At 39.7% G+C, this 19,518-nt stretch overlaps 1 protein-coding gene across 1 annotated transcript in view; it reads left to right on the forward strand.

Moving 5' to 3' along the window:
* Positions 1 to 12,573, forward strand: part of PLCXD3 (phosphatidylinositol specific phospholipase C X domain containing 3) — a 134,575-nt gene extending 122,002 nt beyond the window's left edge. Inside the window, exon 3 of the mRNA XM_006139494.4 lies at positions 4,345 to 12,573. Coding sequence (XP_006139556.2) covers positions 4,345 to 4,501 — 157 coding nt within the window. The 3' untranslated portion in view covers positions 4,502 to 12,573. The remainder of the gene's footprint in view (positions 1 to 4,344) is intronic.
* The last annotated feature ends 6,945 nt before the right edge of the window (positions 12,574 to 19,518 follow it).

Genomic DNA, 19,518 nt, shown 5'->3' on the forward strand with positions numbered 1-19,518 from the left:
CCTGCCAGAGGGGCATGCCTGCTGGCCCGCTAGGAAGATTGAGGACTGGCACTGGCCCCAAGATAAATTGAGTTTGAGACCCCTGGTTTACATAAATGCAACTGCAGGGAGGTGGGATCCATGGTTGGCTGTAGTATGTTTAGAGGGAGAGAGTCTCATGCACAAAATCCACTTTGTTAGAGAGAGTAAGAGAATATACAGTAATGCCATGGTATCTACTGGGTTTCTGTGAGCTTAAAAACATGTGGGTGGCTGACACACAGCATGGTCTGCATTTTCCTGACTAAAACCCTTAATGAGGACAATTACTAGTTTGAGGCATGCAGAGCCTGGAAATTACAATGAAGGGTAAACAAGTTTTGTATTGCCATCACAAAGAGACCCTGAGGAACATTAAACCAGGATTAGATCCATAATTGCTGTTAGTATGTCTGACTGTTTGCACTAAAGGGAAACAATGCACACAGTTTCTTGAAACCACTGATGTAGAGCCATTTTCAAGGTGGCATTATGGGAAAAGGGAAATGTTTGCCCTTTCTGTGAACTTTTCATCATATTCAGCATTAATGAAAGAGACTTTTGTAAAATACCCCAAGCCTAATCCTTCAGGTCAATGGAATCACACCAGTACAGAATTTGGCCTCCTTGCATTTTGCTGATTTTATTTTTTCTGTGCATTAATATGGAGGTCTTGTGCTTTGCTAAGCAACGTCTTTTTATTTTATTTTATTTATTTTATTTTATGTCTAGGCTCATTTACATATAACATATGTTTGCAAGCTCTCTAGATCCATCAACAAAAGATCTTTATCAATTTATCTGGCAGGATGACTGGGGATTGGGTGTTCAAGTTCAGTATGAAATATTAAATGAAATCAGCTAGCCACCAGCACTTCACCCAAAAGTGTCTCATGTTGAGGTATACCAACTCAGGTGGACCTGAAAAAGAATACTAACCAAAAGCAATAAGCATACCTGTCTAATAAAGGTTAGATTTGTTAGAACCTGGGAAGAGAAAAAGAATGCTTTTTCTAACTATCGAGGTGATAGGTACCTTATTTCATAGATCAGATCAAAGATTTTGAAACAGAGGTGCAAGCCCCCCACTGCGGTGTCATAGAATGTATTTAGACTGGAGTGGGGGGAGAGGAGAAGCTTTAGGGAAAAAAAATCTTACTGCACACATTTCACCTACAGGAATGGATAACTAGCAAAGCTGATTCCTCCAGATATATCAAGTCCTTAGATAGCTTTGTGCATTTAACTCTAGATGGTGCTATGCATTTTGACAGATTTCTGTTACGCTTGCATAGTATTATACAGTGTCATTGCCCTCTGTATATTAATCCATTTGCTACGTCACAGTATACACATTTCATTGTAAGTATCAACCACAATCACAGTTTTATTTTTGTTCTTATTACAATGGATGGCTATGTTTGAATCACTGCATTTCTATTTGTGATATTTAGTGACAGTAACATATTGATCAACATTTGTATTTGCAAGGCGAGGCTGGGGTGTAAACTACTACAGACACAGATAAGGGGAACACGATCAAACAAGTTGGAAAACCACTGGGTTAGATTATAAGAAAACCCTGGGGTTTGGGAACAGAATAACAAATTTATTATCAGTTTCACAGCATCCAAGAGAGAGGCCACGGGGAGATGTTATGCCTCAAGTGGAAATAAACATCAAAGGCAGATGATATTATATTTAGAGATATTAGAATCATTTTTAAATCTAAAAGACGTTCTGAGTTCAAATAGTAAGCAAGAATTACAAGGCAAGGCCACTTAGTGCCCTCCATGGGAATTGTGCCCAATATAGTTATCCAATATTCAGCAAAAACATTCACATTTTGATATGGCACTGCATTTGAATGTTTTCAACTTCTTTGAGCCACCCTTAAGAAGTGTCCTCATGCTCTGATTCATCTGTGCCACTCTCCTCAATTTGTTTGTGATTTGCCCAGTGCCTTAAAAGCTGATTGGTGTCCATTCCTTTCAAATGTTGGCTCTTGGAATGACAGTATGGTTTCTCTCACATTTTATAGCCTCTCTCTCATGATTCTTTGTTCAACAATATCAGGCATTATCCTGCAGGTTTATACAAACAAAATTACAGTCCAAACATGCTCCATTAGGTCTGGATTCAGCAAAACACTTGAATAGATCCTTAACTTTAAGCACCTGCATAAGTCCCCCTGGAATCAATACAACAAAATTCTGTGCTTTGCTGCATAGAGATGCATGTGTTTAAGGGCTTCTCTGATCTGCATCAAGGTCTGGGGATTCTATGCGTTTCTCTTCATAATATTTTGTAAGATCCAACTTAACCTTTTAAGCCACTTACAAGTAAAATCTGTATCCTTCACCAGTTCTGTTTACTTTCTTCCTATTTCGCCTAGCACCTTTGGTCGGGAATAGATTAATTTAGGTTCAAAACACTGGACCTGATTGGTATTGCTACCAGATCAGCATTTTACACTTACTTTGCATAGGAGAAAATAACTGTCATGTGCAGTCCAGAAGAGAATCACAGATTTGTAGATTTATAAGGGCAAGAGTCTATTGCATTCATCAAGTCTGAACTCCTGCATAGTGTTGGGCATAGTGTTCACTCTGTTAGGGTATGTCTAGACTACATGGCTCCGTCGGCAGAGCCATATAGATGAGTTTACTAGACATAGCAAAATGAAGCGGCGATTTAAATAATCACCGCTTCATTTACATCAAAATGGCCGTTGCGCTGTGCCGATGATCAGCTGATCGGCACAGCGGGGCAGTCTAGACGCACCGTGGTCAACAAGGGAAGCCTTTGTCAACCGCTCCAGAATGCCTTGTGAAACGAGGTTTACCGGAGCGGTTGACAAAAGCTTCCCTTGTCGACCGCGGCTCGTTTAGACTGCCCCGCTGTGCCGATCAGCTGATCATTGGCACAGCGCAGTGGCCATTTTGATGTAAATTAAGCAGCGATTATTTAAATCGCTGCTTCATTTTGCTATATCTAGTAAACTCATCTACATGGCTTCGTCGACTGAGCCATGTAGTCTAGACATACCCTTAATGCCTCCTTTTAGCCCAGTAATGTGTGGTTAAGCTAGAGCATATTTTTAAAAATATTTCCAGTCTTTTAAGATTCCAAATATTGGCGAATTTGGCAATTTGCATCAATGACCCTCATTATTAAAAATATGCACATTTATTCACCTGAACTTTGCTAACTTCGACGTTCAGCCATTTGATCTTGTTATGCCTTTATCTGCAGGATTAAAGAGTCATCCATATCAGCTATCTCCATATATAGGTGTTTAGAAATCATAGCATAGTCCTCAAGGTAGCAGAGAGAGCTCTTGGCTAGAGAGACACACACTAAGATTTGTTTTGCTGTCCAATATCCCTCCTCTGGGTTCCTCACCTAATAGCTGTCTCAGAAAACAACCAGTAATTCATCACTGATTTTCTTCCATTGACTATAAACTCTTGATGGAAAATGGATTGTTACTGGACATATGATATACAGTTTTGTAAAGAAAAGGATATTCAGCATATAGTTCCCATGTCTCAAACTAAAAGCAGGTCCACACTATGGAGGGAAGGTTAGCTTTGGTACACAATTCCAGTTACATAAGTAACATAGCTGAACTTGACATACCTTAAACTTAGCTAGGGTACTATCCTCACTGTGGGAGGTTGCTGGGAGACACACTCCTGTTGACTTCCCTTACTCCTTATGACAAAGAAGAGTACCGGCACCAAAAGGGATGCCCTCAACATTCGACTTAGCGTTTCCCCACTAGACCTACTAAATTGAACACTGGACGATCAATCGCTGCAGCACGATTATTAGGTGCAGTTATTAGGTCAGCATTGATTTCTCTGGAAAAGTAGACAAGCCCTAAATCTTGATTTAAAATAACTACCAGGAACGATGGAACTTTTGAGAAACAAAATCTTGCTTTTGTGAAGTGAAACAATGGAGAACGAAGTGTAAGAACGATAGACAACATCCACTATATAAGCAGAATGTTTATCAAAGCTTTCTATGATGGATCAACCTAATATGAACAATGACTTGTTTTCTGTGTTATTTCTCCTGCCTAACCAATTGCTGTGGGATTGCATGTCATGTATCTATTAAATGTTTGAATTAATTCTTAAGAAGTTGAAATATAATCAATATATATTCTACATAGGGAATTAAAGGAAGAAAGGGTGGAAATTTCAAAAGTGCCCAGCAGTGACCTAACTGACGTCAGTGGGCAAAGTGAAGTGAGTGCTTTAGAAGATTCCATCCTAAGTGCTTGTCTTTATAACTTTTCTTCCTTTTCCTCCTCAGAGCTCTTCCTGCAATGATGCAGTGGGTCCGAACTCAGAAACCAGGAGAAAGTGGTATCAATATTATCACTGCTGATTTTGTAGAACTTGGTGACTTTATCAGCACTGTCATAAAACTCAACTATATCCTGGATGAAGGCGAAACTGATACTACTTGATACTACTAGAATCTATTAGTTGTTCATTGAGTAGATTGAAAAAGAAAAACCAATTGTATTAGAAAAATATCTTGTAACATATAGATCTTCCTATAACACTGAATCTCTGAGGTGTTTAGGGCTGTAGTGGGTGGGCAAAGGGAAATGTTTTCATTCATTATAATACATTTCTATATTAATAAACCCTCATGTTTTTCATTGGAAGAGCAAAACAGGATTTCTTTAGGTGTCAACTAGGGAAAGCCACTTGCATATTTTCCAAAAGCACCAAATATAATTTCTGTGTCTTACTTCTAAGATTATTAATAGTGCCAAGTAATTTTCTGTATGAAGACAGGAGGGACATATAATGCCATCTATCTGCACAGAAATTCCCACTGGCATGAATGTTTTGCTGCAGACTGAGGACAGTATATGACCCTGTGACCCTAATGTTTTAATTCAGTGCACTTCATCTGTTATATGGCATAACTGATTGCATTCATTGGTGGTCATCTATTCATTGCCCTTTGGGGAATAAAATGATGATGAAGTCATGCCTGCACTCTTGTAACATTAGCAGACAGCAAATATTCAGAATCCTATTCTGTAGCTTGTGCAGAATATGGGTCAAATCCTGATCACCTTGCTTGCTTGGGGTAGGATTGCCAAAGTGCTATGCAATTGCTGAAGTCAAAAAGTGTGCAGAGTTGGCCTAACTCTAATCGCATCTAAGCCAGTGGGAATTTTACCATGGTCTTCAATAGGAGCAGAGTTAAAGCAATGCTGAACACTTTTTAAAATTCCTCCTTTGAGAAGTCCCATTTAAGGGTCTGATGCAAAGGCCCTTGAAATCAATGGGAGGCATTCCATTCATCAAGTTTGGAAAAGACCCTAAATCATCAGAATTACTTATGTAAGTAGGATGATCAGGATTTGGCCTCATCTATAGAAACATGCTTTCTGCAGGAATAAATCTATACAGAGGAAACATTGACTTGTTTAATGTGAAGGCGCAGTATCAATTTCTCTTTAAGGCAGCTATAAACACAGAACAACAGTTTTCTGCTGATGATAAAGCTGGTGCCAATTCAGCAGTGAAAAATTGCTCTACTAAAGGGTGGAACAGTTCAGTGAGTAGCAAATAACATTAATCTATGGTCCTTTCATTCTTGTGCAGGTCTGCCAATGGTGGGGACAAAGGACCCCGGGCCCTTTAAACCACTGCTGGAGTACCACACGGTGTGCTCTGGGCAGCCTTTAGCTCTTAATCTCCTTCCCAGTGGAGAAGAAGAACAGAACTTAGTGGCAAGGCTGTGGATAAAAAATTGCTTTAACCGTCATCAGGGAGGGAATTGAGTAACATGTTCAGTTTGCTGATGGTATAGTCTAGGGCTACTTGGGGAGGCAGGGGCACTGTCCAGAGTGCTCCAGGCAGCGCTGGGGGGGGGAGGGGTGCCATATTCTGGACAATGCTGAGCGCTTGGGGGAGGGGGCAGTGCTGAGGGCTGTCTGTCCCAGCTCCACCCCTTCTTCCTGAAGCCCTGCCCTTTCGGGGAGTGGATCAGCCCCTCCTTTTCCAAAGGTCCCGGCGAGGCTGTCAGCTCTGCTGTTCATGTGAAATAACAGCAGACCCTCCAGTCTCTCTACTCTTAATGAAAAATATACCACTCTACTAGGTGAAAAAGGTCATGAAGTATAAAACAAATGAGAGCAGATTCATAGTATGGTTTCAACAACTCACAACTGGAAATTAATAGAGTTAATCATATATAGTGATGTGCAGGCATGCAAGGGAGGGAAGCAGAATATTAAATAAATTGTCTACAACTCATGTGGACTCCAAAGCAGAATGAGGAGAAATTACTCATCAAGGCATAATAGTTTAAATTTGAAAGGGTGAGGGTTAGGGTTACTTCCTTAATATCAAAGTCTCCTTAATATCAATGGAAGTTGCTTGAGTAAAGATGACGGTTGGTTTTATTTGGCCCTTACTAATTTCCCTTAAGTGATAAAGCATGACGACTAGAAACTGCAAATGCAACATTCTGAGGTTACACAAATGAAAATAGCATCACCAGAAAGGGATATTTTTTCATTAACAAAGTAGTGAAATAAAAGGTATACTCACTGCTATTTTATATTTGATGAAGTGCCAGTGTATGTCTATGTATGTGTGCAGTAAAGGCATATATATATGCTCTATGTACACAACAAAGAGACATGCGCCCACAGAACTGTGCCCTTGTTTTTAGCTGATGGTTAAAGGATGTAGAAAGTAAAATTACAACTCCTTCTTCATTAACAATTTTTATGTCAGGGCAATGAGAAGCAATTACACTGGAACTGCCAAACCAGACCAGTTTGATTTCTTTACCAACCCAAAACTTGACCAAAACATTTCCTGAGATTCAAATAAATAAATAAATAAATAAAATACAAATACTGTCTCTTCCCAGAGGAGACAGAGGAAGCTATGGTTTTCTCAAAAAGCCAGACAAAGCTCAGTAGGTTCTGATGAATGTAGTTTTCACTTCCCAGAGTCTCTCGAAGCAAAATTCAACAGATGAGAGCTACATGAGTTGAAATGCAAAAGTAAGCTTTGCCGAATCCAAGCAAACGGAAACTGCCACATTTTGCACAGTTCTCAAGGCAGTGCCTTTCCTTTAAAACAGGGTGCCCAGTGATATAAATTTACAACTTGTTTTCTTATTTTTGGAGATATGGTTTAAGAAGTTATTTTCATAACTATTTTAGTGGATCAGATCACTTTTTTTCAATGTCTTCTGTCATTTTTTCAGGTATTTAAATGTGACCAAAATATTTTAACTACACATAAATATTATATGTTAAAATTTAAAATCTAGGCATTGCAAGCATCTTTAGGGTGGGCAAAGAAATAAGACTAATTTGCTCTTTATTTTGTGATTGGGTTTCTATTATAACTAAATGAGAGGCACAAGATTGATATCCTCTTGGAAACCTTGAGTCAAGCACACACAAAATGCCACAAAGGTTTTGTTTATATAAATATGTACTGAAAACAAGTGTTTTGATGTATTTAAGAAAAAAGTATATATAAATATAACATGGTGTATCTTGAGCTTATTGGCATTGTTAACATGTTTGCTTAGCATCAGTTGTATCCTATTTGTTATTTGGGTGCTGGAAAAAAAAGGCAAAGCAAAAAAGTCCTCTGCTGAGATAGGTTAATAAAGTATGATGTTTTTCCATTAGGACGTTGGAGGGAAGGAAACTTTTATATTGTTAGTTAAATTCACAAAAAAAGTTGTCAGATAAATGCCATTTTTCTTCAGCTCTTAATCTCCTTCCCAATGGAGAAGAACAGAATTTAGTGGCAAGGCTGTGGATAAACAAATTGCTTTAACTGTCGTCAAGGAGGGAATTGAGTAACATGTTCAATTTGCTGACGGTATAATCTGTGATGGACAAAAATCTTAATCCTACCATCCCAGCAGGGAGAGTTTCCATTGTTGTTCTTGTGGGATGCTTGCAAAACAAACAAACAAACAAAAAACCAGAAAGGAAGAGTGCAGTGTTGGGGCATGTCTACACTAGGAAATTATTTCAAAATAACTTATTTCAAAATATTAATTCCTTAAATAACTATTTTGAAATAGTGTGTGCACACTAAAGGGAAGCCTTGAAATTAGTTCAAGGCAGCCTCTCTTAATGTGAATATGCTACCTCAACTTAGAGCCCCAGGAAACACTGGGAAGTAATTACTTTCAATGGCTCTGGAGACTAGTTATTTTCAAATAGCAGCAGTGGAGCGTTCACACTACTAATATTTTGAAATAACTATTTTGAAATAGGAAAAACTTAAAAAACAACAAATAGTGTAGTAGCACCTTAAAGACAAAAAAATATATAGATGGTATCATGAACTTTCATGGGCATAAGAAGAGGGTTGTAGCTACAAACGCTCATGATACCATCTACATGTTTTGTTAGTCTTTAAGGTGCCACTAGACTATTTGTTGTTTTTTAAGTTTTTCCTGTTATAGACTAACTCTGCTACCCCTCTGAAGTATTTTGAAATAAGCATTATTCCGTGAGGAAAAGTAGGAGTTATTATTTTGAAATAACCAGCCCGTTATTTCAAAATAACAAGCTTGGTAGTGTGGACCCTCAGCTTGTTATTTCAAAATAAGGAGAGTTATTTTGAAATAGCCCTGGTCTACACTAGGGAGTTAACTGGACCATTGCAGGGCTTGTATACGCAGGTAGTCATTCCCAATTAACTCCATGTGCAGATGCTTAAATTTCAGAATGAGTGCCTTATTCCACATTAGTTTATTCCATACAGCACTCTTATTCCAGAATAAGAGCAATTATTCATGGAATTAATCAGGAAGAATTAATCTGCTTTAAATTCTAATCTTCATTTAGTCTGCATTAAGACTACATTACATGTGCGGACAAGTCCTTAGAGCCCAAGCTCGCCAACTTTGTGTAAGCAAAATTGACCTGAACATTCAATTTGCCTGCATTGGAACTGCAGATTTGGGTCCTAGTACATTCCATTGTTTGACATGCCCTGCTTTGGTTTTTCTGCACATGTGCTACATGAAATCCTAAATGGGAAATAATGCCTGTAATCTATTCATAAGAGCAAAAACCCCACCAAGATACTGAGCGTCATAATTTTTCCATCTGTTGCATTTTGCATCCTTCACTGTCTTTTGGAGCGAGTAATGTTAATTTATCAACTGCCATCATATTATCTTTTGTCTCCTCTTGTACGCATGTAACCACTTGTGTCTATAGTCTAATGTATACCTGTCAAGTAATAAGAATCTTTCAGGTGTAATGAAATGGCTACTTTATGCAAGAGGTTCAGTCAGATCTGAAAAATTACCTATTGCAACAGAGCAGCACACTCATTAAAAAGATTAAAGACAAAGGTCAGATGATCGGCTAGTATAAATCAGCATAGCTCCATTCATTTTCCTGGACCTCTCCTGGTTTACACCTCCTGAGACTTCGTCCCGTAGTGATTATGATCTGACTTACACTGATTTCACAGCAGTATATTCATTGGCTCTGATTAAAAGTTATTCCAGAGTATGTGCGATCAGAATTAGCCCATAGGGTCCAAGTTCTGCTCTTTTTTCACCGATGAACATGGAAGCCTACTGAAGTATCAACAGTAATGAAATAATGATATTGCAACTGGTGTAGCTGCAAGCAGAATTTACCCCAGTATTTGTATAATTTACACATGTATTCTGCCATTTAAAATTAACATAGTGTTGATTTCAATAAAAGTATGTACAATATGTGTGAGTTCCTCCTGACTGCAGAGTCAAATCCTGCTGTCAGAACAAATCTATTGGCTTCAGAGAAGTTACTGCAGATTTACATTGGCGTAATCAAGAGCAGAAATTGACCACTGTGTATGGTATATGGTAATAAAGGAATTAAAAATTCTGAATACTGAGAAATATCAAAAAAGAGAAGTCTACTGAGAATATATCTGAATGGACTATATGAGGATTTCAAGAGTTCAGCTATAATACCATTTTAGACAGCTTAACTCCATTTCAGTGAAGCAAAAGCTAATAGTTTATATGATGTGTTTGCCATATCTCCCTGGTAGCTTCTGTGTAATATACAGTTGTCAGCATTGTTCTGAATTGTACATTTACCCACTGACAAGGATAAAATATGCTGTAGAGTATGTAAAATGTATTGATGACCAGTTTCTTGGAGTTCAGTGAATTTTCTCTATTATTATTTGTTTATTACTGTGCTGCTGTTTTATAGGTACTGGGTGTCTGTGTGTGTGTGTGTATGCGTGTGTGTATGCGTGTGTGTATGCGTGTGTGGGGGTTGTGTAAAATATGTTAGAAATAATAACTTATCCTAAAGGAAAAGGGCAGTCATGGTACCTGCCTTAATGCATCTACATAATTTTAAGTCCCGTAGCTCTGAGTTCAGATTTCAAAACAAGTTGTGTGGTTGTTGAATGCTTTGTCTAGAACTGGGTTGTTTTACTTTTTAGAGGGAGTTAAATTTGAACTTATTTTGAATTCATTTAAAAATTGATATATAAGGAATAGCAGATTCTTGTGATCAAATTAATTGTACACAAGTATCCAGCCCCAGTGTGACATGGGCTAGACCATTCTCTCAGCTACACACTCGCAGTTTCTATTTATGTCAATGGGAACTGTGCACCTGCAATGGAGAGTATGTCATTTGCTCCCTATAGGAGCGTAACTATGACACAAAGGGCAACATTTTCCAGAGCACTTCAGCGGTGTGAAGAAATACCGGGGTGCTGGATAATACTGAGAATGTCCTCTGGTGGAATATGACTGTGAGCTCACAGTTCAGAACCTGTCCTGAGGGTCCAGGTACATTCCCCACATTGAAGACAGAGAGGTTAGGGACAAGGAGGTGCCCACACCAGTCCTATCCATTGACAGCATTCTGCTATCTGCTATCTTGCTTTCACTAAGAACTGGATGTATGACAAACAGGCCAAAACTGAAGGGCTTTATGCTCTAGGAAAGAAGGGTAGTGTCTGTACCTCTCTTCTACACAAAAATATGATGAATGAACCAAGTTTGTAGCCTCAACAATCACAGTTCCCCATTTCTATTGCTGCCTGCAGCACTTCTACTTCCTATCAGGGTGACTCTGCCCTCAATACCCAATATGTGACACAAGACAGGTCCAACTCCTAATCTGCCCAGCCAGCCAGCTTTGTACCAGCTGGCTCAATCAGATGATGCATAGTTATCATATGGATATATAGCGGTTGGCTTCAGATTCAGACCTGCTTAAGCAGCAGATAATAGGTTTGGGGAGTTGTGGTGAAATCAGGTGAGACTCCACCATGCTGGTTGGCAAGAAACAGAAGCCGTTCTTAATTTGTGCCAGTGCTCAGCACCTCAGGGCTTGCTGCCTCATTTATGAAAGAAAAAAAAAGAGAGGTATCACCTATTTCACTACAAATTAAGGACTGAGAGAAGTGCTGCATACCTAATTTTAGTACCTTCTGTAACCTCTCTAACTTCTGTCCATCTTCTCTCTCTCCCCTTCAGTGTGCACTAATAGGCCTTACTTCACTCTCCACTTCAGCTCCCTCCCAACATCACCAACAGAGATGAACAAACTCACATCCATGCTGGATATGGAAAGGTGGCTGGTTTCAATGCACAACTTCCCGCTTGGGTCAAGAACTTCCATGAGGGGAAACAGGGATAGGAGAAGCCAGAAAGAGCCCTATGTCTCCTGTCAGACAGATTTCCCATACCTCCACCACCGAGCCCCATGAATACCCACATGCTTGACCTGTTAGGTACACCCCTCTTTGGCTGGAGATAATTTAGCCCTAAATTTTGTAACTCCACATTTAAAACTGAAATGAAAAAGTAACTAGTATGCATATATGTGGGAGCAATTCTATATGGGCAGTGAGATGGACAATCCTGCAGTTGAAGCCATACGGGCAAACATTTTCACTCATTCTAGCCCCACTAAAGTCAATTGGAGCTGCAATGATATCTAGATCCTGTATTATACCTTAATAAATCTGTTTTCATTAGTGTTACACCACCTGGGAAGCTGGCATACATAAAACACAATGCACTAGTTTTAACTGTAGTTATAATTGGGGAAAAACATATTTAAAGATAAACCCACGGCAGGTGTTGGGTTATTGACTGCCTCAGTGGTGAGTAGTTTTAGAAGCGTGCAAGGTAATTATTCTGACAATAGTACCGTACTGCCTCTGACACTATTAAAATTCTCTTTTAAGAACCCTTAGTATCGAATTGATTGCTAATGCATTGGAATATGCATTAATCCCATTTTGTGAGATGTGTGGGTGTCACATTGGTGACAGCTCAATTGTGCATTGTGCACCAGAGGTTCACAGGACTGTACCTTCTCTTTTTAGGATCTAGTCCATAGTACTTTAATAAATGTTGTGTACAAAAAAAATGCCTATAGTTCTGTATAGCAAATGTGATTTTTTTTATGACACAATGTGTATTTAATGTAAAAAGCATAAAACCCAGTTTCTTTGTATTCAGTGAAATGTCTAATAAAGCCCTGGTACCCGTATTTTTATGCTGTGTTTTCATCATTCCAGTTCACAAGTTCAGTGTCTAAAGACGCGATACAGAATTGCCAAAAAGAACTGATAAAAGACATCATACAGTTCATCAGCTCACTTCTGTGAAATGGGTTAGAGCCCATGCTGGCTTCTCTGAGTGTATGAACCTGCTTGTTCTCCCTCATATGCTCTGGGAGTAGGGGAAACCACTAGAGCCCCTCCCCCGTAACTTGGGACTGTGCACCACTGTCCACCCTATCTTGCATTGTCTGCCACACCAACATCAGCACAGCAAAAGGCTGCATATCCAGAAGGGAAGCTGGAGCCTCTTGTCAAAGCCAAGCTGCAGCAGCTTATAGGGAAATCCTTGTATCTCCAGCCAAACAAAGTTTCTTGTGAGTTATTCTGCGCATCTCAAATGCATTAAATGGAGCATCACTGCTGGAACTAAGAGGACAAATGGGCTCCACAGTGATGGAATATAACAAGAAGCTAGGTTTTCCTCTCCCGTCCGTATAGAAAATCTGTTATTTTCTCCATTCTCTCAGCGTACATGGAATTATCATGGAGGTCACCTGTGTCAGGAGAGAACCACTTAGAAGGGTTCTATCTGCCATACAGAATAGATATATCAGGATAGGGAATCTTTTTTTGGACTGGGGGCCTATGACCTACAGTAAAATCAGTTGGGGGCCACATTTCTCTACAATGCTCTACAGTGCTCCCTAGCCTGTGAGCAGAAACCCCCTGAAGATTTTAAGTGACAGTTTACCTAAATTGCAGTTCACAATTTGCGTATTTTTTTCCCTTCAGTGTAGTCATTATGATTCTATGAAAAATGCTTGTGGACTTCAATGGTACCAGGCTTCTAGTCTCAGAGTTTGGAGGAAAGCTGCCGGGGCAGATGAGAGTTTTGCGGGGCCCAAGGCAGCACAATTTTGCGGGCCCCCTTTTGGAGAAAAAATAGAAAAAAGGCATCAAATTGAAGGCTATTTTCATATTAAATGTGAATTGGGTAAACTTGATAGAAACTTAATTTAGTTGGATAATTTTTATTTTAATTATATTGTAAGTCATTCTTAAACAAAATTCTGCATTAATAATTAAAAATTTTAGTTTGTATTTAAGTTTCCTCCCCCTCCTGCCTCACTCTCTCTTTCTCTTCTCCTCCTGCCTCACTCTCTTTTTTTCTCCACCCACTCCTGCCTCTCACTCTCTCTTTCTCTTCTCCTCCCTCTCCTGCCTCACTCTCTCTTTCTTCTCCTCCTGCCTCACTCTATCTTTCTCTTCTCCTTAGTCCTCCTGCTCCTGCCTCTCACTCACGGAGCCCAAACTGCTGTTTGGGTCCCGCGTGGCGTCCCGGCTAAGCGGCGCAGAACTCAACCGAGCACCATGGTGCGAGGTAAAGGGGAGCGGGGCGGTGATGGACATAGCCAGGGGGTGGGACATGGAGCCTCTGTCACGCCCTTCGCCTCCCACCCCCTGGCCGTGTACATCTCCTCCCCGCCCCCCTTCACCTCCCGCTGTGGCACTCGGCTGAATTCTGCGCCGCTCAACCAGGCAGCCGCGCGGAAGCAAGCGGCCATTTGGGCCCCGTACGGGGCCTATTGCAGATCGGGGTCCAGGGCAGCTGCCCCATCTGCCGCTAGAAAGCTGTGAGTGTGTTGAGCAGCCGGCAATGGTGGAATCTCAGTTACCAGACTACTAGCTAACCACTCAGCCTCTAGTTTGCTCTTCTGGGCTTTGGTACCAAGGCCTAGGTGCTCTGGCTGTATAGGAAGCGGGGGAAGCCAGGCTGGAGAGAAAGGGGCAGCTAAGCAGGTTTATGAGAACAGGAGAAATGACTGGTCTGCTATCTGCTTCATGAAGAAGTGCAAATTTAAAATGACTCTGTTTCTGTCAAGCAGTGAGTATCGCATTGTTCAGTCACACAGACCATTTAAATTCAACTCAAGGCTGCTTTAAATTACTTATGGAGCTTGTATTGGACAATGGACACAGTTCTGATGAGTGCACACCAGCAAAATATATTCCATTTTCTCTTTCCCACATGGTTTATGCAGCCAAGAAATCTTGCTGCTTGTTATTGAAGTCATTGTTCTGACCAAATCACTTCCCATTATGTATATTAATAGCCCAGCAGTATCACCTTCCTGGGCCTTCTAAAAAGCTTTAAAAAGAAACTAAATATTTGCAGTCAAACACAAGAAAACTGGATCCCTGTTCTATTGCTGTTCATTTCACAGCCTGTCAGTTGTACTTTAACTACAATACCTAGGAAGTGGAAGGAGAAAATGCTGCTTTTGGAACACAAAAGAGCATTATTATTATGCTTCTATCCCATTGGTCAAGCCCCTTTGGCTTTACTTTTCTGGTGACTCAGAATAAAGATCAAATAGTCTCATAATGCTGAGTTCAGATCTAGAGGGACTGGGCATTATTCTGTCATGAGCCTGAATAGTCTCAAAGATAAGGGAAATTTTTATCTAGGAGAAGCAAATTATTGCCTAGACTTTGACAATTTCTCTTCTTTGTACACTCCTGTATATCCAAACTTCAGTGGTGCTACTCTAGATTTACACCAATATAAATGAGCTCAGAATCTACCCTTTGTAGTGCTACACTATTCAATATATAAAACCTAGAACAAAAATGAAAATGTCTTCTCAGTCACTAGGGGGAAATGCTAGAAGAAAATACAAAATTTTAATAGGTTCAAAAATACAGGTGAATCATTTAAGATATAAATTATAAAATATGTAATGTAAAAACCCAGTGCTGACTTAGAATTGAAGATAATCATTGTGTAGAATCCAATCCTGTTGTAGAGCTGCCTGTATGTTTAGCCTCTCTAGGGCAAAATTCTAGTCAATTACTGCATGCTTCCATGTAGTATATAAGGGTGTGTCTAGACTACAGAGTTTTGTCGACAAAAGTGGACTTTTGTCGACAAAACTATACCTGCATCTACACTACCGCTGATTTCTGTCGACATAACGTCGACAGAACTCAGCAGTTTTGTCAACGCTGGTAAACCTCATTTTACGAGGCATAACGCCTTCTGTCGACAGAGTTGACAGAACTGAATGTAGTGTAGACGCTCTTTGTCGACAGTATCTGTCGACAAAACTTCTGTCGACAAAACTCTGTAGTCTAGACGTACCCTAAGGTGCCACAGGACTCCTTGCCACTTTTGCAGATTCAGACTAACACGGCTACCCCTCTGATACTTGACTACATGCTTCCAAGTAGCCAGTTCAGGTGCTGAACACATTGTAAAATAAGCAAGGGATTGTGACTTCTTTATTCCCCAGAGATTTTGGCTACCCGCACAATCTATTTAAATCAGTATACAATTAGCACAGTTAAAATCATCTGGGAGAATGTATAATCTTATATTATATATGTGACTGTGACACTATGCATAAGGGTAAAAGAATGAGGAAATCTATGAGGCTGTCAGTTAGATAATCACACAAAATCAGTTAGTTTAGGCACGTGCATAATCTGTTTTTGAAGAAATATAGTCTTTGTCTCAGTTTTTATGGCTATTGTGGAAGAAGCTATTTTTAACTTGGCAAACCAGAATGGGGCAGGAATTCCAGGTATAGTGATGACATTACCCCACCGCCACCCCCCCAAAAAAACCACCAATCCAAAACCACATGCACAGATGCTACTGTATGAAAAATTAGTTGAAAGGTGCATCAAGACCACAATTGTTGGGAGTCCTCCAGTCATAACCAGCACCATGTGAAAAATGGGATGTTTCTGGGTTCATTATCATATACTACTTACATTTGATATACAAGGTCCTCTCTCTGGTAAGGTAGATTCCAGTCCTTTTTTTTTTTTTTGAGAAGGGCTCCCTTTCCTGGCCTATCTTGTATCAAATTAAATATTCCATGAATTATTATAATAGTATAGAGAGAACTTCAGCATTGCTTAGCCAGACCTTTAACTCATCAAGTTAGATGCAGTAAAGTAACAGCCATCCAAATAACAGTTAAACTGGTTTTAAGAATGTGTTAAGGCAGGTTCTCAGTGAATGCTCTGGTTTTACCAGTTCTAATTCAAATGCTAGTACAAAATATGTCTTAGAACTTCACAGTCCCAGCTGCACATAGTGTGGACAAGCTTCTGTGGAGTCCTAGAAAAGAAGCGTCCTCCAGAGCCATTACATCCCATCTCACTATCACTACCTCCCCTTAATACAACTTCATCTCTAATTTTCTCCCTTTCATACCTCACAACAAACAGGAACATAGCATGCTACCTCACTTGCCCCTAAGGCTACAGACAGAACTGTTGTTAGATACAGTTCTGTTTAAAAAGTGGCATGATTGCGATTAGGAGATGCTGGTCCCCAGAGAGCCTTTGCATCATTGCTGTGGTTACATGTACAGGAGCCTTCTGGCTAGTCTATTCCCCATCTGGAGAACTGTGGAAAAGAGGCAAATAAAAACTACAGAGATAAGTGTTCAAACCACTCATTCCAACCAACCATTGGTCAAAATCTCCCCCGGTGTAAATCAGTGTAGCTTCATTTTTGTCAATGGAGCTATACCAGTTTACATCAGCTGAAGACTTTTGTGTTCATGACATGACAAACACAGAAGTTTGATAAAAACATAGAATTCTTATTCTTATAGGCTGCACTATTATATCACTTTAATTCTTAAAATCTATAATCTTAACACACAAGAATTGAGAGAGAAAGAAAACAGGCTGTTCCTAAGACAAAGAAGCACTGCACACCTTCACCTGGCTCGAGGTTGGCTCTTTTCTGCTAAACTAAGAAAGGTCTACACTGGTAGAGAAAATTGATGCAAGATATTCAACTCCAGCTACGTGAGAAACACTTCCACTGACTTCCCTTACTCCTCACAACAGTGAGAAATACCAGTGCCAACAGGCGCACCAATAGCACTTGATTTAGTGGGTCTTTACTAGACCCGCTAAATCAAACCCTGGAAGATCAATTTCCAGAGTCGTGATCCTCCAGTAAGTAAAGACAAGGTCCTAGGCTTCTCATTTCTCTATAGTGCTCCCTAGCCTGTGAGCAAAAAACCCCTTGAAGATTTTAAGTGATAGTTTAGAACTGTAGTACAGGCTTTGTAGAGTCTGAATTTATTAATCCCAATGGAAAAGGCATTTTTGGCTAGCATACATATATAATTTTATATAAAATTACATGGCAGAAATGTATGAAATTTCAAGTAAATATTCTTCTTTAGATACCAAATTATGAAAGTTTCAAAAACATGAAAACTACTTTCAATATTTTATTCCCAGATACATACAGAAGAAAAGAGATCCAGATTTTGAGATTTTATGAAGGAAATAGTACAAAACATAGAAGAGGCCCATACAGTGCTACTGAAGTTGAAATGTAGACATCAGACTTTGCATTATTAGGTATAATGCCTTTTCAAATTTATATCCATTTCTATTCAACTTATAAACACTTTCAGATAAATTTAAGAATAAGAACGTGGCCAAAGCAAAATTTAAATGAGGTTCTATGACCACAGACAAGGATGTATCCTCTGCTTTATGACTGAATTGAAACTATGGTATGTGCAGCTGCCATGTTGGAAGGCAAGGGAAAAATACCTGCTGGACAAAGGGGCAAGGAAAATTTGTCCTAGGTTTATGACTCTTCAAGCTCATCTAGACTACGGGGAAGATTCAAAAGAGGCTATGCAAATTCCACGGGAATTTGCATATCTTCTTCCGATCTCACTTTCGAAAGCAAATCTTTCAAAAGTGAAAGTAGTTTAGACGTGGCTTTTTTCAGCGAACCTCCCTCTCCCGGTTGAAAAGTTGCTTTTCTTCAAAAAATGAGGTTTACGTGGCTTTTCAACAAGGGGGGGGGGGGGTTGCCAAAAAAGCTGCATCTAAACTACTTTTACTTTCGAAAGCTCCCGTGGAATTTGCATATCCTCTTTCGAATCTTCCCCATAGTCTAGACATAGCCTAAAACTCTAATTCTGTGGATAACTTTTAATTGGGGATTCTCTCAGGGGCTGTCTAACCTCCATCTTCCTACTGCCTCTCTATCTATTCTCTTGCCTGTGCACTGCCAAAAGTAACTTTCTGCACCATTGTAGTATTAAGTAATTCAAAGCACGTAATTCAAATCCATCTGGATCGAGCTTCTTGGCACTAACATAATGATGATAGCAAAATCACCCAGCATTGGCGGGGGGGGGGGGGGAGCTAAGTGTTTATGTCTGTTATAGCTGTTTATGTCTAATTTTTATGATTCGACACAGGCCAGGAAGCCACCAGTTGAGAAGAGGAGGAATAAGATCTCAAAACTATTATTCTACATGCTGTCATACCTCAAATTATTGCACACAGTCACTCCCTGTAGGCAATGACCTTCCGTATGCAAAATGAAAGACTGGGTCCCCACAGCCTAGAACCTTATATGGCTATTTATAGATAGGATGACCCTAGACCAAATGGTTTCCCAAGCGAGGGGCATCTTTAATGCCTCCCTCCATTTGTTAAACTTTTGAATCTTATTTTGATTGCATTTGTAGCCCATTGAATGCTTTCGATGCACAATTTGCATACATAGTTTATCCTGTCACATAAGATGATACATTTGCACACTAGAAACTATAAATCTGTATTTATTTATTCACAGCACCCTGAACCTGGTGCCCCCCCAACAACAGCACCCCATGCAGAAACCTGAGTCACTTGCCTCTAAATCTACCCTGTATATGGATATGCAAAGTGCATGGGAAATGCTAAAATGAAACTCTTTCTAAGATTAGAGACTGTGCAACTCTGGAGACCCATATATACATCTGCCAGGGAGGAAAAACCTTCCACACCAAAAACATACACTGGGAAGGTTTTTTAAACACACAAACAAACAAACAAACAAACAAACCTCTTGTCAGTTTATACTCCTTCAAAGTGCTCTTAC

Source organism: Pelodiscus sinensis, chromosome 6, assembly GCF_049634645.1.
Source record: "Pelodiscus sinensis isolate JC-2024 chromosome 6, ASM4963464v1, whole genome shotgun sequence".
Classification (NCBI taxonomy): Eukaryota; Metazoa; Chordata; order Testudines; family Trionychidae; genus Pelodiscus; species Pelodiscus sinensis.